This window comes from Monodelphis domestica, chromosome 7 (assembly GCF_027887165.1).
Source record: "Monodelphis domestica isolate mMonDom1 chromosome 7, mMonDom1.pri, whole genome shotgun sequence".
Taxonomy (NCBI): Eukaryota; Metazoa; Chordata; class Mammalia; order Didelphimorphia; family Didelphidae; genus Monodelphis; species Monodelphis domestica.
In genome coordinates this window covers 130645128-130672718 of record NC_077233.1, presented here as the reverse complement: position 1 = coordinate 130672718, position 27591 = coordinate 130645128, and the positions used below count along the sequence as shown (strand labels likewise).

The window sequence follows — 27591 nt, the reverse complement described above, 5'->3', positions numbered from 1 at the left end:
GAAAATCTAAAAATCACACTTCAACACCCTTTCCAAAGTCAAAGCTTAGCTCAAGTTGATCTATTTCCATGAAATCTTTGCTACCAATTCCAGTTCAATGTCTTTTCCTCCTCTGAAGGCTAATGTGATAGGATTATTAAACAGTTAAATGCCACCTAGGTGATGTACTTTCCCAGGGTCTTTATATCTATTCATACTTTGTGACACCAGATGCAGAATCAGACAATTTGGCCCTGGAACCTATCTTTGTAATTTGAGGTCATTCCCTTCAGCAGCCTGCTCTCTAAGGCAAAAGGGATGGATGAGATGATCTCTGGTATTAAAGCTCTTTATAGCCTAACTTTATTTACCCTTTCAAGCTAATGTATTGATTTCTCTTCATATCAGTTACAATGGCCTTGATGCTGCTCCTTGCCTTCACCCTGGTGTCTACCACGTCTGAAATGTGCTCCCCTTATTGTGCTAACTCACAGGATGCCTGGCTTTCTTTTCTTAGATGAGGTTTTTCCTGCTCCTTACTCCATTCCTCCTCCTTTCCCTCCCTCTGATTGTTAGTGCCGCCCTCTCTTAAATATTTTGTACTTACACATATACATGCTGTTTCTGAAAGACTGCCAACTCCTTGAGGGCAGGGCTTTGATTTCTATCTACCATTGTATCCCCAGCAGTATCTAGAATGTTTCTTTTTTAAGAACTAAAGTGTATTTTGTGTTATGTTAGGCTGTGAAAACCTGGAGGGTCATGCATTAAACCACTTTTCTACCCCCCCTCCCCCATGAACTCTTACAAAAATGGTAGATGCTCAGGATTTGTAGATATTCATAAATGAATTGAAAAAAATAACATTTCTGAAAACTCTGGTACAGACAAAAGATAGCTAAAACTCTGCAAGACAATATTTTAGAAACTATTTATTTTAGAAATAGATATTTCTACAAAAAGCATTTATATATTATATATTATATAAAAGGCTCCTCCCAAAGACCAAATTAGATGGTATCCTTTCACATATAAATCACCAGGAAAAGTGATTCACTCTCATGTCTTCATTATTATTTTTCTTCTAAGCTTTTAGTTTCTCAAGTAAAGCAGTGATGCCTTTGCTGGCATTTTCCTCTTTTTCCAATGTGGGGATGAGGCTTTTCAGTCCAGATTTAACTTTATTTGTCACTTCTGGATCAGAGTTTTGAAGAAGACTGAATAAAAAGAAAAAAAAACCATAAATAAATGAAATTTCAAATTACTTCCTTTGGGTCAAGTGACAAAACTCCTGGGTCAGAGCTTTAGAGATGTCACTTAATCTAACCCCTTCAATTTTACATATGAGGAAACTGAGGTCCAGAGAGTTTAAGTGACTTTCTCAAGCTTCACATAAGTATTAAGTGCCAGAGACACTATGCAAACACAGGTTCTAGTTTTGACAGCAAGTTCAGAACCTTTTCCTACTGTAGATCTATGGCTCTTCTGGAAATTCATTAAAAAAATTGCTAAGAGTTCAACAAAGATGAATATAGTGCTCCTAAGACATAAAACCACACACTGATATTTCTGGAGTTTTTTTGGACAGTGTTCAAGTAAAGCTGTTTTCAGAGTCTTTCCACTTAGACATGTTGCACACAGAAGTATATAGTTGGAAGCTGAGACTTATTTTCACATATTCTGTCTTGCCTCCTTTACTGCTTTTTTAGCACAAAAGAAATATTTTCTATATTCTGAAATCCTGTGGTATGGTGTAAAGTGTCATATAGACTATGGATATACTTTTTTTTAAAAACCCTTACCTTCTGTCTTAGAATCAATATTGTGTATTCATTGGTTCCAAAGCAGAAGAGTGGTAAGGGCTAAGCAATGGGGGTTAAGTGACTTGCCCAGGGTCAAACAACTGGGAAGTGTCTGAGTTCAGATTTGAATGCAGGACCTCCCTTCTCTAGGCCTGGCTCTCAATTCACTGAGCTACCCAGCTGCCTTCATGGATATACTTTCTGAATGAATGGTAAATCAACAAATATACATGAATGCCAAGTAAGGGGCTTGGAATGAGAAGAAACCAGGGGTCACACCCTGAGAAGGTAATCCCCCCCCCCCCAAGCTTTGAATAATGCAAAATGATTTTGTCTTGGCCTAGTCTTTCTATATCACTGTACTACAACGTGTGGCTTCTATGAGGCACTAGTATCCTTTGACTGCATCAATGCCTCCATTTTGCTGTAGAAAGAGGTTAGAGGGTACCTAACCAAAAGAATATTAGCTTCTGAATTTTCAGTGTGCTCTCTTGATTTTTGCATGATAATTAAAAAAATACTCAATTTCCCTAAATTTAGTGTATTTTGAATCACCTTAGAAAGTGTAAGGGATAAACTGTCAAGTCTTAGTGTCTTCCCAAGTCTTTGACCCTACTAAGAATGGGATATATAGTCTATTTTTAGATTCCTCAAAAAGGGGAAAACATTTACCTGAGGTATAATAAAATCAATATTAAATTGCAAATCAGAAAAAAGGAAACTAAGAGATGCACAGCTACATGGCCAAAAGCAAGGCCACTGACCTAAAATGGAGCCATCGTACATTTGATATGGTAACTAAGGAAATAGATAATTGATGTTTCAGGTAATGAAGGGTCAGTTAAGAGCAGACTTAAACACACCTCAAAATTGGTAGACAATTGCTCTAGAGAAAGAGAGGTGAATAAAGGAGATGAGGCAAAGTTCTTAAAAAAAAAAAGGATAGCAACAAGAAAATAGGCATTTAACTGTGTTCAATATAGGACCCTACCTTTTAAGACTTTAGTCTGACAAAATCCACATGAGTATTTCTGCCACATTTCATATATTAAATAGACTAGATACCAGATATGTACAGATTTGGAGAACCTGACCCATTATATAGATATGCTCATAACTTATAGGCCAACAATATAAGACAAGGTCAAAAGGACAATATGTATGTTGAAGGAATAATACAGAGAGAACAAAAGAATCCAAATTAAATAATGTAATAAACAGAGTGTATGTGCAGAGTCCAGAGAATCCAGCCTCCACATGACATCTGTGTAAAAATTCTAATAACTTATTGAAACAAAATTTACAGCTACTGTCATAAAAATCAAATTGAATAAGAAAAGAGCTTTGTTTAGTTGTTACTTATTTCAAATATGTGTTCAACTTAAGACATGATATGGATTAAATAACTAAAATTTATGCAACCTCTACATTAAAAAACTCAATGCATAGTATCTAAAAACCATAAATCTGGATTAGTTTTTATTTCAGTTATGATTTTCTATTTCAAGAAATGAATCCTTCATCACCATTCTTAGAAAGGGAATTTAGGGGAAGGGAAAAGAAGAGGGATTATTTGCTTTCTAAAAGGCAAAGTAAATGTCATTAATACTTTGAGAGAAGCATCTAGTGTAGAGGTTTGGCTTTTATTTGTGGGAATGGAGCCTTTATTAACTATTCAGCTTAGTAAATAAGTTTAAAACTATCAGTAGAAAACAAATATCTATTTGTCCACCTGTATGCATGTATGCATTTTTTCTTGTTAACATGAAAAAGAATATGCCACTAAGAATAGAATTCAGCTTTGTGAAACAAGATAGATCCCAAGAGATAATACTTACCGAGAAAGAATAAGAGCACCCCGATTTATCCCAGCCCAGGACTTCAATTTCTTGACACCAACATGCTCTACCAATGTTTTTGCAAAAGAACCTATGAGATATTTAAAATTAGCCAGAAAATTTTACAAAAAGAAAAATCTATTAAAAAATCCTCAACTATGTGTTAATTACAATGAATCTCTTAGGTACTTTCAGCATCACTACTTAATATATTGTTAACATTTGAGATACATGCTTCAACTCTCAAGTCGAATGTAAGGAGGAAATAAGCATATCTCAATGAAAATATAAAACAAGGGCTCATTTTGTGTGTTTGTTTTTTTTTTTTGTTATTTGTTTAATAGTTTGACCTAGTATAAAGATTTATTAAATGACTACTGTGGCAGGCTTTATGCTAGATTCTGAAGATACTAATAAAAGAATGAATAGTCCCTACTCGCAAACATCTTACATTCTAATGGAAGGAACAATTACAATTGTAATACACAAAAGAGAATACAAAATACAAAGAAAAAAAAGTAGTCCAATACAAGATTGTTTGGGAGGGAGGACACTAACAATTGGGGGGAGGGGATCAGTAAAAATTTCATCTTTTACATAGTGTTTGAGATTTGTCTTAAAGAGAGAGCATCTATGGGGTGGAGGTAAGAAGTATATTCCAGGGAGAGGAGATAGCTATTGCAAAGGCAGAGAGACATGTGATGGAGGATATATATGAGGAAACTAAAAAGACAAATTAATTTGGATCTCAGTGAAAGAGGGAGAGTATGAAAGAGGGTCTGATGAAAACAGAAAACACAGGATGAAGTCATGCTATAAAGGGTTTTAAAAGCTAAACAGAGTTTATTTTTTATCCTGGAGTTGACTTAGGAGTCACAAAGTTGGATTTGCACTTAAAGGAAAATTACACTGGTATATAGGATAGATGGACATTGAACTTAAGATGAAGACATTCTGAAATGATGAAGTCAAAACAAATATGACTCTCATTCATTTGATTCACTATACTGTTTGGGTGCATCTTCAGAACTCATTATACTCAAGAGAGTATAAGGCACTTTCATCATTTTCTGAAGTCTGGCTTCAGAAATCAACTGAAATTGCTTACTCTAAAATTCTAATAATCTCTTAACTGCCAAATCTAATGGTCTTTTCTCAATTCTGACATTTCTGTAGTCTTTGATATGGTCTACTACCATCTTCTTTACATCTCTGCTGATCTCCAAGCTCACATTTCCTTCTGAACATATGGAACTAGATGTCCCACAGACAACTTTAATTCAAATGACTAAAGATGATCTTATCTTCTTTCTCCACAAATCCTCCTCTTTAATTTCCCTATTATTGTCTAGGGCTGTGGTGAACCAATGGCATGTGGCCAGAGGGGGCACTCAGAGTCCTCTCTGAGGGTATGTCTGCTGTCGCCCCGGCAGAGTTTGCCAGAGTTGTTACTAGAAAGTCAGAGGAAGGTGGAGCCAGGATGCTTCCTTCCCCCTCTCCATGCATACCTGAGGACATCACCTCCCCTCTAAAAGGTTCGCCATCACTGGACTAGGGTATCATCATCTTTGTAATCACTCAGGCTCATAACCCAGGCATCATACTTTACTCCTTGCTTTTTCTCACAACTCACCCATGCCCAATCATTTACCATGTGCTGTCTCTTTTACCTTTATAACATCTTCTCTTCATGTCTCCCTTTTTCTCCTCTGATATTGCCACCACTCTAGTATAGGCTCTCTTCATCTTACACCTGAACTATTTCCATAGGTTGCTAATTTGTCTGTCTGAAGCAAGTCTTTTCCCACTACAGTCCATCCTCTACTCTGTGATGCTACATTCTCCATACTTCCTATTTAATCAACTCCAGTAGCTCTCTGTTATCTCCAAGATCAAATATTTAAAAATCCTGCTTGACTTTTCAAGTCCTTTGTAACCTGGACCACTTCCAGTCTTCTTACATAAACTTACTTCCTCCCATGTCCTCTTCACTGTAAGGCATTTTTATTTATGCTTTGCAGAAAACCATAAATGAAATACTTCTCAATCTGCAGATGGAACAGAGCTGGGAGATTTAGCTAAAAATTTGAGATAAATTCACTGAGTCAACAATGTGATATGATAGCAAAAAAAAAAAAAGAATGTGATTTTAAAATCTAAGAATAGATGCAAAGAATATAAAATGAGAAGGAAAGAGACTTGATATATTTTATTTTAGTCATGCAATATGTATATATGTAATATTCTGTTCTATTCTAGGTGCTCTATTTATAGAAGGACAACAAAAAACTGAAGCATGTCCAGGAGATCAAATGTATGAGATCATACTCTTAAGGACTGGTTGAAAGAACTAAAAAATTTAATACATAGCATATAAAAGCACCAATATTTTAACAAGTCACATTCATGGCATATTCACAGATTGTCTTTAATATTCTATTACTAAATAAATGGGCAACTAAGGAAGATATTTCAAATGTGCTACTTTTGGATCAAAATTGCAGATATAAAAGCTCAATCTCCTAAAATAATTACACCTGCTACTAGATTTCTCTTTCTCAAAGAATATAGTTTCATTTGGACATTTGTAAAATTTGATCAGATGTGGGACTAAACAGTGAGGTGAACTGGAAAGAACACTGGAGAATAATTTTACGACATTTTACAGTCACAAAAGATGAGAGAAAAGAGAAAAGAGAGAAAATCCATGATTTGCTCCTGACATTACTCCTCAATCTCTAATTATTGGGGTTCACATTACCAAAGATACTAGAAATTGCTGAGTTTCCACATAGTTGCCAAGTTCAATTTTCATAGCTTACCATCTTTTCCACTTTCTTTCATTTTTTCATCTTGTTCTAATAACCATTTCAGAACTAGATGTCCAGCTGGATGTTCTGCCATGTGGAACTATGAAGAAATAAAAAAAATTATTAACATAACAAGTGGTTTTCATCCATGATTTATCTTATGGATCAGCACTAAGTGAACTGCAATAATATAGAATAAGGGCATGTCCATGTATCCTTGTTTGGAGGTAACTTATCATAAAGTAATTATGTACTTATGGGCACACAAACATGCATTCTAAAGTACTCTTGGTGTTTTGTAGGAACCACCATACAATAACATTAAAAAATTACACTACCAGTGAATAAAAACATTTATTAAGCACCTACTATGTGGCAGGTACTGTGCTAAGTGTTAGGTATACAAAGACAGGCAAAGGACAGTCCCTGCTCTCAAGGAATGGAGACTAAGGGAGGCATCACATAATTTTGTACAATTAAGCTATATACCAGATAAAGAAAAATAATAAAGAGTGGGAGGGCATTAGAATCAAGGGGTATCTGGAAAAGTTTCTGGTAGAAGGTAGGCTTTAGCCAGGACTTGAAGGAAGCCAAGTTAGTTGGCAGGTGGAGATGAAAAAGAAGAGCACATGGGCAAGGGGGACAATCAGAGAAAATGCCCAGCATTGGTAGAGCAAGAGGAACTGGTGACAGCCACTATAAGTGTATCATAGGAAGGCCAGTATAACTAAATCAGAGTACATAGGAAGGTGCAGAGTATAAGATTGGAAAGGAAGAGGTGGGGAAAGGTTGCGGAAGGGCTCTGAAAAACAAATAAGATGATAAATTGGAGTGTGGAGAGTCTTGTGACAGACAGAGGAATCTTCAGATTATTGCAATAATCCAGGTGGAGGGCAATGAGGGCCTGTACCAGAATGGTGGCAATATCAGAGTAGAGGATGTATGTGATATTACAAATGAAGATTGTAATACATTGTTCTCAGTTAAATTCTGCCTAATGTGAGGTCAGTTTAAAAAAGAAAGTGTTATAACCTTAAGGGAGTTTGTCATATTGTTTTGATTTCAGCTGCTTTGGGTTTTCTCAAATTACCTCTCCATCCTTGCCACCAGGAATCATTTCAGGAGTAGCTAATCTGGCAATCGTATTCAAAGCAGGCTGAATATCTCCAATAGCAGATCCAAGCACATTAACCACAAAAACACATGTTGACTTGTCTGTAACCAATTTCTGGACATGCTCCTGCATATAGCTTAATAGGGCTGGAGAAATAGACTCCAAGAGCTCCTTACGGCGGATTATACTGTCCTTCTTACTGTCAGAAGAGAGAACACAGGAGAGAGTGGCCTTAACAATCTGTTATTTTAGAGTCTGCATCTTGATAACCCTGCATGGATATGATAGAGTAGGTGAATTTGAACATTTTTAGAACCCTGGAACTTTATGATCTTTGAAAAGAAAACAAAGGTTATGACTCTTCCTCCTAAGAGTCTATCAAGGCTAATTTTATACAATCAATAGCTTCCTTTTATGTTCTGCTTTTGAGTTTTAAAAAAACCAATTTAGAAACAAGTTTGTCTACCTCTCTAACTCTTTGAATGACTGACACACACACATTTCTTTAATGTTGCCTTTATTGTTTTCCTGATTCCTTTGCATAACAGAGGAGCAGAGTTAAGAATCAGAAAATGAGACTATTATCTAACCTCTTCATTTTATATACGAGAAACCACAAGTTCTACGGTTAAATGACTTGGACGATGTCACACAGGTGGTAAATTTGAACCCAAGCTTTTTTATTGTAAATCCAGAACATGCTGCCCCTTCGAGGAAAATGCATGTGGGAATAGAGCCAAACAAAGTTTAACATCTGAATACATATAAGAAGCCAGATAAAATGGCCAGATAGGGCAAAATCAAATGTTTCCATTCTTCCTTACAACCTATCTATCAATAACTTAACAAATGTATCTGTGCATTTCCTGTTTGGGCACATTACATTACCTCTCTTGATCTTTCTATAATGTAAAGTGAGGGACCTGGATTAGATCTAGCCTCTGAAATCTCTTCCAGTTCTTGACTTTTGACCCTATAGTGCCTGGACATAATTCTTTGTATTGTAACACGTGTGGTTGGAATAGGGAAATTTCCAAATGAAGTACCATATTAAATTTTGAATTTTGGAATTTAGAGATAGCAGACGATATGATAAGAAATATCTGTAATATGAGCCAGGTTTGCCAGAATTTTCCTGATTTTATAAGGGTATGGCAAAAACATAGCTTTTTACAAATTGAATGGTTCAATAAATATTTATTAAGCTCCTATTAAGTACAAGGTGTCATGTTGTATACTGAGAGATATTAAAAAAGACTATTTCAGACTATAGGAATCAAGGAAAAGATCTGAAAGGAAGTAGGGAAAATATTATTAGGTATAGATAATGGGTAAAGGGGAATGGTCTAGATTTTCTGAAAACATTTGGAATTCAATGGAGACAAGTAGAGTGAAAAGAATAAGGTACCTGGGAGACAGTAGCTCCAAAGATTATTGCATGGAAGCCATGCCACCTAAATATTTATGTTGATCATAAAGACATTAAGAATCCATTCAACAACTTAAGTGTGAAGTTGTGTATGGGTAGTTTAAGAGAAAACTGCTGATAATGATAAGCATATACCAGTTCAAAAAATGAAGAATAAATCTGGATACTACAGGTAAAGAGGGAAAAACTACAGAAATTTACCCAAATTACCTGTGTGCATTTCCATCACCCTTCTGTAGAATTTCAATGATTTCAGGTACAAGGTGTGCAGGATCCCTAGGGCTTAGTAAATACAACAGAACTTTTCTCCCATATTTATTGTTCACTATATCAGGCAGGGAACTGATGATCTCCTAAAAGAATACATGTATAATAAAATCAAATTTGTATCCTGAATATGTAGTATGCTTGTGATTTTAACAGTGAAGGAAAAGTGAGAATAAATTTATTTCCTCATCAAATAGATATGACTCTTGAGCCTTTCTCCCCAAATCCTAAATAAGCATATGAAACAAAGCCAGGATTCCCTAGGCATGGACTATGTAAAAATTATTACAGAAAAATCAGTTCATTTGTGGTTTACTGAATTACACAAAGGGATTTTTAAAATCAAAGAATAATCTTCATTTACTATGACCACTGTTTAAGACACAATTACCCAGGGTACTAAGAGTGCTGGCATTATCAATGAGATATCATTCATTTGTAGCTTCGCTTAAATGCAGCAGTAGAGAGTGAATAATTTTTCTTAGAACTTAGCCACTGAGATATATGCAATGGATTATCTTAAAGGAATTATTACAAAAAAAGTTAACAAAAAGGTTTTTTTTTGGTTGTTTCGAAAGTGGAGGGAGGAGAGGGTTAGCAATAGTGGTGCCAAAAACAGGATAAAAAGGGTTATTAGAAACATTTTTCAAAAATATACCAAAGAGGACAGAAAATTTAGGAGGAAGCACTGATGCCTGGGAAAACTAAAATGAATATACAGATACAGAATTATATATGTGAAAAGAAAGAGAAGTTATCATATGGAAGAGGCATCTGTGGTTTTATATGTATCTTGCTTTCTATTTTATATTTGCAAATGTGCAATTTTTTTCTATTTAAATTTTAAATATAAACTTTAAATTCTTAAGGAGCTCTATTACTCACCGACATAACTATTTGCTTGACAAGTTTTGTATCATCAACACAATCAAATGCTGCCAGCAAAACTAAATGAGAATATTCTCCCTGCAAAAATTAAAATTTAATAAAGGTTAAAAATGCATTTTCCCTTAGTCCATTGATTCATAAATGTAATTAACTTTATAAATGTAATTAAAGATGACAACTTCAACTATATAACATAACATGCATCAAGCAGTTAAGATGGATCAAATGACTGACCAGGCCTGAATAATTACTTTCTGTAGGCAATGTTAATAGGATCATAGACTTATTGCTAGGATCCAAACTCCCCCTCTCGCTAACCTTGAAGATAAGGAACTGAGGTTCAGAAGAGGAAATGGGAAAGCATGGGTTTAAACTGAAGTCTTTAGACTCCCAATTTAGTATATTTTCCACTGTACCAATCTGTCAAATAAATACCCTCCCATTTAATAATTAAAATGGCTATTCTGTCAGTGACATTGTCGCTTATTAATGAACAAAATTAGCTCCATGAATTCTATATGGCAGTGATGGTGAATCCTTGGCATGGGTACCAAAAATGCTCCCTCCCTCACCCAGTTTATTACTAGAAAGACAGAGGCACTCAGGCAGAGCTGCTCCCCTCACCCTTTCCACCACACCCAATGGCAATTTTTTCAAATCCTTTGCCACTCTGCCCAGAAGCCCAATAGGAGCTCACAGGAGGGAAGGTGAAGGGCTTAAAAAGCAGCAGAGTTGGAGGAAAGCTGAGCATTCAGGCTGCTCCCCTTCCCCTCTCTACACTTGCTGAGGCCATTCCTCACTTCACCTACCCCTCTGTCCAGCCGCCCAATGGGAGCGCTTCCTTCCTCCCATGTGGGGTGGTGGAAGCAGGGCCCAGCACTCCATCTCCCAAAGGTTTGCCATCACTGCTATATGGGGTATGACTCTAAAGAAATGAGAATGAAAATGTGTATCCTTACAAATAGGTACTATGGGTGACATTTAAACCAAAGAATCAATCATTGTTTAAAATGTGCTTGAGATTCCATTTTTGGAGCTGCTTTGTAGAAACTAGAGCACAGTCTGGGGATATGTATTTGTCCTGTGATGGATCCTATTTTTTTGAATAGTTGATCAACCAGAGTAAAGTCTGGTGAATAATTTCTATAACTGTAGATAAGAAGACCTTCAAATAACAAAGTCAGTTTTTCTTGTTTGAATGGCAGCAGAATCTTTGTGGTAAATATTGTGGAGGAAAACATTCACTTTGGACATATGGATATATTTTTTAGAGTGCTTTCAAAACACCTATTATCCATACATACACATATGTATTTATGCAATTCATATAGACAGTGGTATCTTGTTTATTCAGAAATCACTTATCTCCCCGGCACAAATAACAGAAATAGCTGAAAGCCAATAGGTCAAAAGTGACCAGAAGAGATTGTTCTCAAATCTATGCAAAAAAGATCTCAAATTTTATTAATGGGAAAGCACCTCATATTGTCACTCTTTATTGCACCAATTTATTCCTTTTCCCCAGGTAAACTTTATCAGTTACTTCATATAACCTGTGGAGATGGGGAAGGTAGGTGGTACAAGTGGACAGTTCATCAGATCTGGAGTTAGGAAGACCTGAGTTCAAAGCTAGTCTCAGACACAATAGCTGTTTGACCTTCGATAAGTCACTTAAACCACTATTTGTCTCAGTTTCTCATCTATAAAATAGGGACATATTTGAGAAGGAAATGAAAAACCACTCTAGTATCTTGGTCAAGAAAACCCCATGGACCGTCTGTGGTCTTGCACAGAGTTGTATATGACTGACTGAACAACAACTAAAGAAATAATGTAGGGTGACAGGACAGCTACTACTTGAAGAACCTCTGATTTTTCATCAATGTAGGTACTCCTTTAGCTGATGCAAGGTCAAAAATTCTCTACGCTCAGTAGATGGTCTTCATTAATTCCTATGCTAAAAAAATTCAACTCTCCTTTAGTCAATCTGGCAATAAGCCTCTAAAGGCAGTTAGGTTGGTCCTCAAAGGATTGTCTAACTTTACTAATCTCAATCCTAGTCTCACTTTTGTCAACATGGAAATCTAGAAGTCCCCAGTTTATTTAGTTTGAGGGTATAAACCCCAGGTTTTGACCGTGTCACAGGAGAGGTTTCCCCCTGAGGGAAGGTCCCACTTCACCAGACAATAGACATCCACTTCAGGTGGGGAGGTAAACCCCATCCGAAGTCAAGTAGCTCTTTTGTCTCCAGAAGCCTTTCCCGGTATATCACACCCTCCTTCCAAGGATAGAACTAGGGACCTTTAGCTTGCGAGACTGACATGCTACCTACTGCACCAAAGCTGAAGTGCTTTGAAAAAGCACTGAAAAAGCTCATCATTATTATATGATAATTGCAGGCAAAATGATTACTCATGGAAAAATATATGTGTGCATAGTCCTATAATATGGAGCTCTTCATTTATTTTTCAGAATAGTAACAAAATTGGCATCCTAGAATACTGAATAATGCATCTTACACAATCCAACAACATAAGCTTAGAGATTATTCCCTTTCTAAACTCCTTTTCCCTTGCCATTTTTGCATAAAGGAAATTCAATTTCCAATTAAACTTGGAAAATGGATTTCTTCTATCTCAAATTCTGACTCCTAATTTCATACTTTCATAAAAATTGTCTCCCAATCCTTGAAAGTATTACCTTCTCACTTCTGCCTCTACAGATTCTTATTCCCTTTGAGGGTTGATTAAGGTGCTACCTCCCTATGAAACCTTCTGAGTCCCTAGTGAGTTTTTCCTTCTCACTGAATTACCATGAATTTCTTTCTATACATGCTATATCCCCTAACAGAATGTGAGCTTCTTGAAAGCAGAGACTATCCCCCTTTTTTGTCTTTGTACTCTAGCCTCTAGGATAAAATAGATACTTATAGATGTTTGTTGAACTGAGGAGGAGATTCATAATGTTTGACATGGTAAGCACCAAATAACATGGGGAAAAAAACAACAACAAATGCCTATCTTATCAGATAGAAAAGTTGAAATGAAAATCAATACCAAATTGAGAGGATAAGATAACAAACATTAATCAACAACTATAACACAATATATTAAAAAACAACAAACTATTGATAAAAATAGAAAACTGATAAGGCACTGAATCAGATGATCAAATTTCAATATTTTAACTGACATAAAGCAATAATCGTAACAAGTTAGTCATAAAAGATGAGAAACCACTTTAGTAAAGCAAAAACTTGACTATCTTGCCACCACAGCAGGAGAGGTCAATGTTATTTTAAAATATAAACTCATTTGCAAAATGCTTTGGAGAACAGAGATGGTGTGGTGAATAGAATCAGAAACAATTTGGTTCATTTAGCAAACATATTAGTTGAGTTAACTTGTTTGTAAAATCAGTTATTCTCAGAGCCACAGAGGTAACTATTAATGTTAAGTTGCACAGTGAGCGCTAATCTGTATTGGAAGAAGATGTTTCCTTATCAGGAGTTAGTTATATACCAATAAAACTGCAAGAGAAGAATGGTGAAAGATTATGAGTAGTCTTGTCTCACAGAACAGTAAAGAACAGAGAAAGCCTGACATAAAACCCAATTAAGACAGGATATCTCAAAAGCATTTGTGTAGACATTAGAAATAATGATAAATGAAAGAAAAATGGAAGCTCGGTCATAATTCCTATCACAAAGTATTGATATCATCTATGTCACAATAAATTGATCATATTTCTTATTGAAAACAGTTTTTGTAAAGCACTTACTATATAATAGACATTCAATAAATGCTTATTTCCCCTTTCTGATAGTTGATTACTGAAAGGTATTGACATAAATCTTTTCTCTTCAAAATGGTTAAGATCGAAGATCCAGACCAAAATATCTGAGACCAAGCATGCACCCCAGATCCTGATATGTATGTGCATACTAATTACATTAAGTAAATTTATCAGTTTAGAACAAGCACCTTTCTGATCAGTAATGTAGTTTCATAATCATAAGGAGGATTTATTTCAAGCAAATGCTGTAAAGCTAATCAGTGACTCTCTCTAATCCCCTATGATCAACAATGTATGAATTCTATTTTACTTACATTGGCTACTTTTTCAACATAAGTCTTCATTGTTTTAATAATAACTTTTCTGTCCTGTAAAAAAGAAAAATCTTTCAGTGAATCTAATAAAACAGTATTTTCCCTAATTTATATTATTTTCAACTTCTCACATGATTTTCATCTTAACAAATGTAAATAATACATCTACATTTGAATTCTAAAGTCAGACACATTTAGATCCAGAATAATTGAAATTCACAATAAGATAATACAGGGTTGCCAATTAATATCCTATTAAAGACTATTTTAGGTTTTTCTAAAATTTGGAAATGTGGAAAAAAAAAAAGACAACACATTCAAGTTACTATAAAACCATTTCTAGAGCTAGCCAAAACATGTTTCGAACAGTCTAAGAACTAGAAGTAACTTCTAATTGAATGCTATATTCTAAACTTAAATAAAAAGGAGACAACTACAAGAATTCTTTCCACAGCTTACTGGACAAAGTTTTGGATTTTTTTTTAGACTTATTAGTTCTAAATGATGAAGAATGGCTATCAACATTTAGCCTGACCTACCATTATTTTAACTATTCTTCTTATCTTCTCATACACCCCCAACCCTTTCCTCTCAAGTTTTTAGCTCAGAGATTAATTATTACTATTGTGATTATTAGTTCAGGAATTACAGTGCTACTGCAACTGTAAATTGCTTTAGGCAAATGGATGACAAGCCTGATACCTTGAGTCACATGTCCAAGAACAAACCCAAAATTTTCTGGATAATATAGTTAAAATCCAATGTTGAAGTAAAATAATGGGTTCCAAATTTAGAGGTAATTAGAAATAAGTACTGCATAAGATTTAATTAAACTTTACTAGACTTCTACATTTAAAAAGCTATTTGCTGGGGACAGTTACTTAACTCAGTGGATTGACAGCTAGGAAGAGACAAGAGGCCTTGGGTTCAAATCTGACCTCAGACACATCACAGCCATGTGACCACCCTGGGGCAAGTTACTTAAACTTCATTGCCTAGCCTTTACCATTTTTCTGCCTTGGAACTAAATACAAAATATTGATTCCAAGACAGAAGGTAAGGGTTTAAAAAAAAAAAACTATCAGCCACTGATCAAAACAATATAAATAACATATAAGACATCAAGCATTAGTTTTTAAAAAATGAGTAGTCAAAATTTTTATAAAGCTACTGTTGAATCTTTATAGTTGCATATTATGTCACTGCACGAACTGTACTTTTGACAATCCTCCCTTTCCTAACTGTAGAATGTTAATTTCTAGAATTTTCTTGAAGAATTTCATAAAGATAGATAACAAACTTCTTTTACTAAACTAGGCCAACTGGTTTATTTATGCAGAAGGAAATCTACATTAGGCAACTGTCAGCCAAATCATTTTTTAATATTATGGAAAAAATATTTTCACTTATTTGCTTAAATGTTTAGATTATACTGTTTAGTTTATGATTTGGAAAATAAAACTATTATAAGCCTATGGTACATAAACCATTTTTGATGCTTTTTATTATGACTATTATAACTGATCATTTAAGCTACCTTAAGTCATTGCGATTTTGATAATTTCATCTCTACTACTATATTGTAATATCACTGACTATATTTTATTCATACTCTTCCACAATGCTTAACATATCAAATTCAATATATCTATTTGAAGGAATAAATTTGAACTAATAACAATACAGTGAATAAAATACAATTTTATCCTCAAAGTGGTGCTCCTCAAATCAAAACAAGATGCTTATATATTTATTGATTTCAGTAATGAATATGGATATTACAATTGTCTAATTTCTTATCCCTTATCTCAAATAATCATTAACAAGCTAATCATTAAGTGTCTTGCTTTTCATCATGTCTGCCCAATAAATTAGCTTTTTCCTGATTTATCAGGATTCTTTTTCATAGCTTTAAGAAGTTCTACTTTACTTCCAATGAAACCTGACAGAACGGAATAGCATTGCAAATACTAAATCCTTTCTATTCTTACATCAAACACAGAAGTGGTTTTATTAAATAACAATCTCCATAAAATGTCTACATGAAAATAGCCTTCTACCATATCAAAGTGCAGAGAATTATGATAACCAGAGAATTGCCTATCCATATGAAAACAAAAATGGGAATTTTAGAAAGGGAAATGCTATCAATGTAGAGTAGGTCAAAACTCAAAGGAGATTTTTAAACCTAAATAAAAAACAAACTTGGTAACCATATAACAAATATAATATTTTCCTCTCTCTATGTTGCCGAGTCTGTACAGTATACCTTTGGTGTGCCATGCCACAGACAGTACATGGCTACTCTAGCTCCATCATGTGTATGTGCGAGGTATATTACAGCTTCTCTGATTGCTTCAATCATTTCCTAGGGAACAACAACAACAAATGATGATTTTACTTCTGCATAAAGCCTTTCCTGATTTCCAACTGTTTGATCAGTTATTATTCAATTTAAATATTAATCATGGTTTTATTCTTTTGGGTAGAAATAGTATAAGGATTCCTTCTAGATCTATATATCCCTGGACCCAGTCACTTTCCTTAGCTGATTGCATAGTGGACATTTCAAACTTCAAACTTAATGGTTCAAACACATTTCAAACTCATCAGGTCCCAAACCGGACACTTCCCTGAAAACCTCCCACAAGAATTTTCTTCTCATTACATTATCATAATTTGTTTAGCCATTCCTCCCTCAATTGATAGACAACCTTTTGGTTCCCAGTTCTTTGCTTCTATAAAAGAGCTGATATAATTTTTCCCAAATGGGGTCTTTTCCCTCTTTTTCTGATCTCTTTGGGATATAGGCCTCATAGTGGTATAAAGTGTATTTGTAATTATTAACTTTAAGGGCACAGCCCCAAAATGTTCCAGAATAATGGTACAAATCACAGCCCCAGCATTAATGCATTATGGAGTCTGTTTCCCTGAAGCACTTTCAACATTTGTCATTTCCCCTTTTTTTGACAATGTTGTTAACGACAGTTATGAGATAGAACCTATTCTGCCAGGAGCCATCAAAGACCACACTGTTTAACACGGTCACACGTGGAAATCAGGGACTGCAAAGCAGCCCCCAGGAAGGATGGAAACATCCACTGAAACCCCCCCCACCAAGTGACTTTTCTTATTAACATTCCCTTATTATTGGAATTGCTATGATTATTATTCTTACTTAGCCCCAGGAAAAATACATGAGAGCAACATGCTTGCAGGGTTAATACAGATGTCCCACTCTGTCCCCACAGAATATTACTGGGAGACCCCACTTACAAAATTAAACCTAAGGATTCTTATATACCTACTTAGATAGGACTCTCTTTTCTAGGCATAAAAACTTTTGGCAAATCTGTGCTCTGAATTCCCCAACCGATACCCGGGTCATGTTGACTCTACTCTCTGACCCTGCACTTAGTAACAATGTTTTGTTTCCTATCTCCTTAGGCTTTGTGTCTGTTGTTAGGTTCTGTGGAAACATGTATGTTGAGAATGAAATTGTGTGCCAAGTAGATGTGTGATCATGAGGGTATAAAATAAAGACACGCCTCAGTCAAGGAGGAGCAGTTTCTCAGTGGGTTGAATACAAAAGCTGTCTCCTATTCATCATTATTTTGCCTAAGTCACCACACCCAGTCAGGAGGAACCCTCTGTTTCCCAGTCCACAGGCCAGCTTGCAAAACTACTCTATACCTACCAGATTGGGTATTATGATAGAAAAGGAAAACAACAAATGTTGGAGGGGATATAGAAAAATAAGGAACACCAATGCATTTCTGGTGAAGTTGTGAACTGATCCAACCACTCTGGAGAGCAATTTGGAACTATGTGCAAGAGACTATAAAACTGAGTATATCCTTTGACAAGTAATACCATTATGGGCATACTGTTTTATTATGATTTGCAAATACAATGTTTTTTAAAAAAACTGAAGGTTTGTAGCAACCCTGCACTAAGCAAGTTTATTAGTCCCAATTTTCTAATAGTATGTGCTCATATTGGGAATCACATTTTGGTAATTCTCACAATATTTCAAACTTTCTGATTACTTTATCTGTTATGGTGATCTTTGATGTTACTATTAACTTTTGAAGTGACATGATCTGTGTCCATTTAAGATGGTAAATGGAATTGATAAATGTTGCATGCTTTTACTGCTCCAATAATCACCTGTCTCTCATCTCTGCCTCTCATCTGACTTCCCTGTTCTTTGAGACACAATACTGAAATTAATCCAATTAATAACCCTATAATGGCCTGAAGAAGAGTTGATTGATGCAGTGAATGTTATTGTCGTCTTATTTTAAGAAATTGCCCCAACTGCCCCAACTTTTAGCAATCACTACTGATCATTTAGCAGCCATAAACACTGAGACAAGACCCTCTACCAGCAAAAAGGTTAAAATTTGCTAAAAGCTCAGTTGATGGTTAGCATTTCTTAATAAAGTATTTTAAAATAAATATTTGTACATTAAAAAATATATTATTGAACATGTAACTACCATATAAAGTAAACATAACTTTAATATGCACTGGGAAAGCCAAAAAATTTGTGACTTGCTTACCCAAATTATCTTTGGGGTATACCTCTTCTAGATCTGTATTCCAAAAAGATCAAAGAAAAAAAAGCCTATATATACAAAAATATTTATAGCAGTTCCTTTTGTGGTGGCAAAGAATTTGAAGGGATGTTTATTAATTAGAGAATGGTAGAACAAGTCATGGTATATAATTGTAATGGAAGACTATTATGCTGGAAGAAATGATGAGGGGGGGAGTTTCAGAATAACCTGGAAGACTTCTATAAACTGATGCAAAACGAAGTGAGCAGAGCCAGATCATTATACAGAATGATAATAACAATATTTTATGATGATGAACTGTGAAATGACTTCACTATTCTCAGCAATACAACAATCCAAAAAAATTCTGAAAGATTTATGCAGGAAAATGCCATCTACCTCCATAGAAAGCACTGATGTGAGTATAAATGCAGATCAATGCATATTTTTCTTATTTTTTTGTCTATGTTCTCTTTTGAAGCATGGTTAACATGGAAATATTTTGCATGACTTAACATGTATAATCTTTGTCAAAGTGCTTGCTTTCTCAAGAAGTGGGGAGGGGAGCAAAGGAGGAATCTGGAACTCAAAAATGATAAAAAATGTTAAAAATTGTTTTTACGTGTAATTGAGGAGAAAAAATAAAAACATTCTTAAAAAAAAAGAATTACGTACCCAAGTGGAAACATATTTCTTTAAATTTTTATTTGAATTCTTATGCTTTCTGAATTTATAATAAAAATGTATGGCCATTTACTATTTTTTAAATGTCTACTTCATCCAGAAAAAAGGAGAAAATTGTTTCTAGAATATGCTACTTTTACCTTAATTTTAACACAGATTAAAAAAACAATAAGCCTTTTTAAAGGAACAATTAGTGAAACAAGATAGTTAAGATTACATAATCTACACAATCTCTTCTAATTAAGATTCCATAATTTAAAATCATATTTGGGAATTAAAAATTAAAATTAAATATCAAGCAAACTAATAATGGGCTAATGGATAAGAATTTAGTTTTATCTAAAGGAAACAGTTTTGTACTAGAAACTGTTACCTGAAAATTAAGCAAATTTGTTAATGTAATTAATTGATAGCCAGAGCAGATAAAGAGATCCAAACCTATGTAGGATAATGGTAGCATTATTGGAATAAATATTTGGCTCCAAAAGTGACTAATTTGAAGGTGAAAACATTCATTTATTTGAATATATAATCGGTTACATTATTAATCATCCAAATAGAGAATTGGATTTCAAAAAATTTAATATGAAAATTAAAGTAAAAGTAAAGCTTAGAGAATTAAATACTAACCCCCCCCCCCCCATCCTCCCATATGTTTGTAATTCTACACTCTACATGATATAATGGGTCTCCTGGATTTATCCAGCTAACATTTGTTATGATTTCTAGCTGCCATTCAAAACCTCTTCTGTTTGAACTTGAAACTCCTCAAAAACTCAGTTCTTCTCCAGCCTTGCTCCTTGAAAAGAGGGTTTTCACTGGAGGGAATTTCACAAGAGGTAAAATAACAAAGAAGTCAGAAATCTCAAAAAAACTCCATCCTACTTCCTAAACCTATCCACCTGGCCTTATCTTTGTGTCTAAATACATTTGTTTCCCTATCTCTAAACCCCAGGACAAGACTTCTGGGATTCTTGACTTTAAGAAGTTTAGTTACTCCTTTTACTTCAAACCCCCAATTCTGAGCCTGGAAGAGTACTATTCTCCATGCCCCTTTGCTCCCTTGCTAATACAACTGTTCCTTCTCTGGCCTTCAAAGAACCCCTCCACTGAGATTTCTAATCAACCTTCCTGTATTAACATTGGTCATATTGCTAGAGATTTTAGTGGCACAATCCTTCAAGATATCAAATGAAGTAAATTTGTTAGCCACTTGTAAAGATAACCCAATCCTACTCAAATTCAATGAAATTGGTTTTTATGCTTTCTGGTCTCAGACTTACCTCTAGGTTTCTCAGAGACCTCAGTGTCCCTGGAACCCCACAGGAGAAGCAGTCATGATCTCCTCCTCTGTGCTTGATTTTAGTATGGACTAACAAAACTTCCCTTTTCAACCAAAACTCTGCCCCCTGGTGGTACTCCCAACAAATGTATTTCTGCTTTTGGGTCACAGTTTATTATTAAAGTGAGTATATGAAACACCTTTTTTAAACAAATGTTTTCTTCTATTTCTATCAGCACTGTGCTGTCAATAACCAGTTCCTTTTACTTGTCTTCTCATTATGAGTATTGATAATTACATGAGCCCAGAAAAAATCAATGTGGAAAACTTTTATGGAAGCTATGTTATAATGATTGCTGTGGAATTTATCTTTTCTTACAAATTATTTGTTATTAGCTCAGTATGAGGCATTCCCCCTTTTCAACCACATTGAATCTCTCTATACCTTTGATTCCAGGATGATTTTTTCCCTAGAACTAAAAATCTAATTAAATGCAGAAATTCCTTCAATTTATTATCTAGAGAGTAGGATAATGAAGTGAATTATAAATGTAATAAATCCTATTTGTGTTGTAGGATGTCTTTTAATTTATTGGGAATACTACTCTAGGTCAATATTTCCTAGGCATAAACTACTTACCTGGGTGAGAATGAGAACTCTTTACTCTAAGGAGTAAGATTCTATTTAATGACTTTCCACTATTTCTTTCAATAGACTGAACATTCATTCTCTTCCTTTTCCAACTCCCTACCCCAATCCAATTCTTAAAGATATTAATTTTACTAACATCCAACTGTACTTAGTAAGTCTAAAAATAATAATAAAATAATGGGAAAACTTACTGATCTTAGTTTTGGAGGTGCACAGGTGAAAAAGTCCAAGAATACTTTATGTACCAGTGAATGCTTAATAACAGTTTCTCTGTAAAAAAAAAAAACAAGAAAAGCTGGGTTAATCACCTTGAACATTTACTTTGCAGTAAAATGAATTAGTGTTGGGAGGAGGAGTCGAGATGGTGGCTTAGAGGCACAAAAATTCAGACCTCTGCGAACCCTTCTTCACCAATCAAGAACACAATGCTTCGAGGGGACTGAAAACCAAATCTAACAACAGGACAGAGTTAGGGAACCCTCCTCCTAGACCCAACTTAAAAGGTAAGCCTCCCAAAAAGCCTGAACTCTAGAACATGTGAATTTAAGGGAAAGGAAGAAGGAATGTCCCAGGACCCCTCCCCCACCTACAGCACTGAGCCTCCAAGTGGAATCTCTGGGTAGGCAAGGGCTCTAGTCCTGAGGGAGAACCTTGTCGGCAAAGCTGTGCCAGGCTCAAGACTTAGAACACAGGCAGTGTAGAAGGCAGCTGGAGGAGAAGCAGAGAGCAGGCAGCCCAGTCACAGCCAAAATGCTCCATCTTGCCCCTGCCTTCTGGAGGTTTTGGCCTCAGGACACAGACAGGTTTGCAGATCAATTCCACCCTGCCTCAATCTCATCAACAAGGGCAGATAAGAAGCCTTCAGAGGACTGGGAAGCTCAAGCTCCAACACCCTTCCCCCACAGATTGATCTGAGAGCCTCCCTGACTGAGCTCTAAGGGCAAAGGCTGCAGCAAACTATAGGCAACAACCTTGACAACAGGGCAGGAAGTCCAGCTCCTTTTTAGCTTCTGCTGTCACTCAGGGAAGATCAGACTACCTAATTAAACAGTGGAACAGGGAAGAAGCCCCTCCAGAACAGAACAGTCCAAACTCAGAGATCCAGCACAAAATGAGAGGAGCAAGACTACAGGCAACTACAGGGGGGAAATATGAGTAAACAACAGAAAAAGAAAAAAAGTATAATCAAGAGCTTCTATCCAGGCAATAAATAAAGAGAAAATGAAACAGAGGAAGATTAATGAACACCAAGCAAAAACACAAACTCCAGCAAATTGGACACAGGCTTTGGAAGAATTCAAAATACAATTAGAAAAACAATTAAGAGAGGCTGAAGACAACTGGGAAAAGAACTTAAAAAGCAAAATAAATCATCTGGAAACAGAAAATAGTATCTTGAAAGCCAAAATTAATCAGCTTGAAAATGAGGCAAAAGAGATGAAAGATGAGGCAAAGAAGATGAAAGATGACCTCCAAGGAAAATCAGACCAGAAAGAGAAGGATGACCAAAAAGCCAGGGATGAAATTCAGTCTTTAAAAACTAGAATCCAACAAGTAGAAGCAAATGACTTCACAATGCAGCAGGAAACTATAAAACAAAATCAGGAGAATGAAAAAATTGAGGAAAATATGAAACACTGCATCCACAAAACAGAAGATTTAGAAAACAGGTCGAGGAGAGACAATTTAAGCATCATTGGTCTACTGGAAGATCATGACAAAAGAAAAAGCCTGGATACCATTATACAGAAAACTATCCAAGAAAACTGCCCCAACATTCTAGAGCAAGAGGGAAAAGTGGAGAATGAAAGAATCCACAAATCACCTCCTGTACTTAATCCCCAATTGAAAACACCCAGGAATGTTATAGACAAATTCAAGAACTACCAGACCAAGGAAAAAATATTACAAGCTACCAATGGTTCCTTTGATATGCAAGAAGTGATGTAAAGAACTGTCTATATATTTTGCGTCACTTCCTCTCTCTGGCTCTCTCTTTCAGGGAGATGTTGGGCTCTTTCAGCATTGGGAGCTCATGGAGGAATTCTTATCATGCTTGGTGAGTGGTTTAGGCTGATTCCTCTTTTCCTTTACCTCCTAAAGCGCTATCCTCCTAGGAGGCCCCTCATCTCAGAGGAGGCCTTGTGGCTGGAAGCCAAGTTAGATTGAGAAGGCCTAGGCCTCTGAACTCCTATCTGGCTTGTCAGAGCAGTCCAATTCCTTTTCCTTACTCTTCTTCTTAATTTCTTCCTACTATTGTAATTAAACCACCATAAAAATCCCAAGCTGACTTGAGTATTTTATTGGATTGAATTTTAATCCCTGGTGACCACTAGTATAATATATTCACTCAAAACCCCTAAATTTTACCCATTACACTCTAAATGATCACCCTAGTACAACATCAATAATATGGAAATAGGTCTTGATCAATGACACATGACACAGCAGAATTGCTTGTTGGCTATGAGAGGGGAGTGGGAAGAGGGGAGGAAAAGAACATTAATCAATAAAATTTAATAAAAAAGGGACAATTTCAACTTCAGGGAAAACTGTTCAGAGAAGGAAAGCAGATGAAAACATGATTTTTCAACTTATTTATTTGGGCATATGTTTTAGGATTTTGATTTTATAAAATTATTCAACTTACAAAAATGTACAATATGGAAATGTTTTGCCTAATACACATATAACCCAGAAAAAAAAGGAGGTATTCAATCAAATGGTGGTCAATGCTCAGAATGTTCTATCATATAGACAAACCACTGAAATTAGACCCAATTTTTTAAGAAATTTAAGAGTACAGTAGGAATCTGAAGGCCAAGACTTTTTCAAGCAGCCATAGTGCTCACGTTTCGGCAAATTATAAACATGACTATGATTCAAAAAGGTTCCAAGTAATTATAGGAAATATAGAATGATAATGGATTTATAATAATGATAATGGATTTATAATAAAAGGACAAGGTGATCATAAATCATAAAAATAACCTTACTGAGTTTGAAAGCAACATAGGTTTTATAAATGGTTATGTATTTGTAGCCTACCCTGTCAGAATACAAAATAGTTCTTGTGAGTAGGGATCATTCCATTCCTTGTTTGTATGCCCAGAGAATAGCATGAAGTTTGCTACATAGTAGGAACTTAATATTTACTGATTCGACAATTAAGGTCATTGAATATCCAGATTATAGGATACTGGGACATCAATGGATACTGAGGAAGGGAAGGCATTAAGGGTAGAACAATCTTTTTTTATATGTTTTAGTCAAGGTTCACTAACTCGCTCAACCAAAAGAATACATTTACTTAGCTGTCATTTGTTATAAAAAACAAAATATTTTCCTTACTTTTGAGCCAATGGTGTAAGAATCTGCTTCATTTCATCCATAATAGCCTGTTGTTTATCAGGCTGTACCTCTAATACTTTTTCCAGAGTTGGGTAAATTGCAGACTGAAAAGAAATCAGTAACAAGTTTAATCAAGGTTCCAGAAGACCAGAGTGATGAAAAAGTTTGCATTATATATTAAAACTTTGTGTACATTCATATTGGTTTCTACTTATTTATCTTTTTTCCCCCTCTCTGTATCAATTCACATAATGTGCCAGGCTAATCAAACTAATCACAAAATTATCACCAACTACTACAGAGTATATAAAAGCAGTTGTTTAGTTGTAAAAGTTTGCTATGATTCATTTTGTGTTTGTCAGATGTAACAGCCAAGAATAAAGAACAAAAAGGCTATTGGGTAGAAAGCAAAAGTATTACTTTCAAGTCTGAAAATCAATTCAAAATAGGCAACCCTTAAAGCTACACTACCTCTAAACAACATTCCTTAGCATTGTCATTGGCTCTTCCCCTTTCACTTTCTCTACCCATCCCCAGTCCCACTTTTCTTAACTTTCTCAGGTCCATTACCTACAATGATTCCACAGCTAAGTTTCCTATCCTTGCTATATAACATGGACAAATATAATCTGTACAAAGAAATTCTAACTCTATGACAACAGTTTCCAATGCATATCAGTAAAAGCAGTTTTTGGTATAAGATAAACCACTGTGATGTTTAGTTTTAGTCTCTGGTCAACAGTATAAGAATTGAAGTGTTACATTATTAGATTCCAGGAAGAGTAATTAAATATATTTAATTTAAAAAGCTCTCTGAAGAAAAGACAAAAAAACCCAAACTTATATAAAAGTGATACAGTAGAAGAAAGTCTATTAAATGACCAAAGAAGACAATAATGTGTTCTGAAAAGAGGCAAAAGCTTGAAAATAATTAGAAACTGTACCTTATAAAGCTGGAATGTATTCCCATAGAGCTCTTCTACAAGCATGTTTCGTTGTTCCAAAATTGCTTTGTCATTGTAGGCATATTCCACTACTGCTGATGCTTCTGCATGGCGCAACATCTTCCGCACCTGGCCTTTAAAACTTTTTATTATTTCTGCAATTTGTGATTTATTTCTGTATCACATAAGAAAAAAAAAAAGAGATGGGAGAAAGGCAAGATGAGTTTAAGGTAAATTTACTACCTCACTTTTACTTATTTCTTCAGTTTGGGTAAAAGGAGAATTGAAAGAAAAAGTGGAACAGGAAAAGAGAGAAAACACATGGTAACACCAGAGATAAACCATCTCCTCTAAATAGCATTAAAGAAAACTATATAAAAATGCATCACCTTAATTAACTTTGGTATTAGGCGGTAATTTGGGGGTATGGGTGTGGGTGGGTGGGAATGCTATCAATTACACACTATTCTCTCTTCTCACTCTACTTTCTGGCTTCCTTCAGGACAACTCAAGACCTGCCTTCTGTGGGAGACTTTTCTCAGGCTTTCCCAAGTGCTGTAGTCATCCTTCCCAACCCTCCCAGTGCTTTCCCTGACATTACCTTCCATCTACTCTTGTATGTACATAACTGTTTGCATGATCTTGCACCCATTAGAATGTGAGCTCCTAGAGGACAGGGACTGTTTTTGCCTTTCTATCTCCACCCCAGTGCTTAGAAAAGTTCCCAGCACATTTAATTGACCTCATTCAATTCCGTTGACCCAACTTTTCCTGAAAATTCCTTAAATAACTTTTAAGTATTTGAGTTCTGAAGGAAAACATGAAGAATAAACAGCAGCAACAAAATGACAAGTTCTTCACTCCATTCCCCCACTTCAACCAGCCCTTTAGGATACGTGATGCATCTTTCAGAAGTGCCACTACCATAGTTTTAGATTCATTCTGGCATGTTTTCAATAAAAAAAAAAAAAGAGTTCTCCTTTTCTAAATTGCTTACCCATACATGAGAAATTTCTTGACGACATTTCTGGAATATCTGGCCTTACTCAATTCAACCCAACTCTCTGAAAAACAAAGTATATTACAATTGTTTGGTATTTTTATTTGAAGCCTTGTTAAACAAAGATATATATATATATATATAAAATTTAGGTCACAATCCTGGGGGCTTACATATAAATTATATAAAGAAGGTATATTATCTTTTTTTTTTTTTTGGTGGAAGGCTGCTTTTGGGTGTCTGACATAAAGACATTCAGTCATATGTAATTGGAAATTTTGTGCCTTTGAACTACATTTCCCAGGAGCCCACTGACTTCCTGTCATTAAAGTCAGTGGGCTCCAGGTAAATGTAGTTCAAAGGCACAAGATTTCCACTAACAGAGTGAGGAGTATAGGATGCCCATATACTAGGTGCAATGGCCTCTGTCAGTCATCCTTAGCTGCCATCTTTAGTTACAGGAGGTGTTTAACTCCTGACATGGGTAAGAATTGTCAGCAAAAACCAGACTCTGACCCCTTATTGCAGAGGCCTTGGAAAAATCAGTCATAATAATAGATCTCAGTTATCACCCATAGTGATGATTTCTGTACTATCCAGCTTATTCAGCACTTGTGTCATTAAGACCTGCCCATGTGGAAGATTTATGTTCATCCTATTTTAATTTTAACTATATTTTCTGTCTTTAATCTGATGCTGTGTCATCAGATTTCTATGCAAAAAAAAGGCCATCACTTAATGCTTGGCATCTCTGCTCTTGATTAGGGTCCAGCTTTATTGTGAGACTGGCCTTCTCTCAATAAACCTATTTCTTATTGGCTTGGAGACTTTGTTTCTCATATTGGTGTTTCTGCTAATAAATTTTCCCCATGTTAGTCAT

The 27591-nt window shown here is 35.3% G+C and overlaps 1 protein-coding gene across 4 annotated transcripts in view; it reads right to left on the bottom strand.

Annotated features, from left to right (window-relative positions):
- Positions 1-896: 896 nt before the first annotated feature.
- The window catches only part of PUM3 (pumilio RNA binding family member 3), a 46931-nt gene continuing 20236 nt past the window's right edge, over positions 897-27591 (bottom strand). For all 4 annotated transcript variants that reach the window (XM_007499517.2, XM_007499515.3, XM_007499516.2 and 1 more), the window contains exons 7-18: positions 26709-26775; positions 25712-25886; positions 24768-24871; positions 21608-21686; positions 16506-16604; positions 14237-14290; positions 10125-10205; positions 9183-9325; positions 7520-7742; positions 6442-6529; positions 3620-3710; positions 897-1196 (exon numbers count right to left, since the gene is read on the bottom strand). In XM_007499517.2, coding sequence (XP_007499579.1) covers positions 1064-1196; positions 3620-3710; positions 6442-6529; positions 7520-7742; positions 9183-9325; positions 10125-10205; positions 14237-14290; positions 16506-16604; positions 21608-21686; positions 24768-24871; positions 25712-25886; positions 26709-26775 — 1337 coding nt within the window. In that variant the 3' untranslated portion in view covers positions 897-1063. The remainder of the gene's footprint in view (positions 1197-3619; positions 3711-6441; positions 6530-7519; positions 7743-9182; positions 9326-10124; positions 10206-14236; positions 14291-16505; positions 16605-21607; positions 21687-24767; positions 24872-25711; positions 25887-26708; positions 26776-27591) is intronic.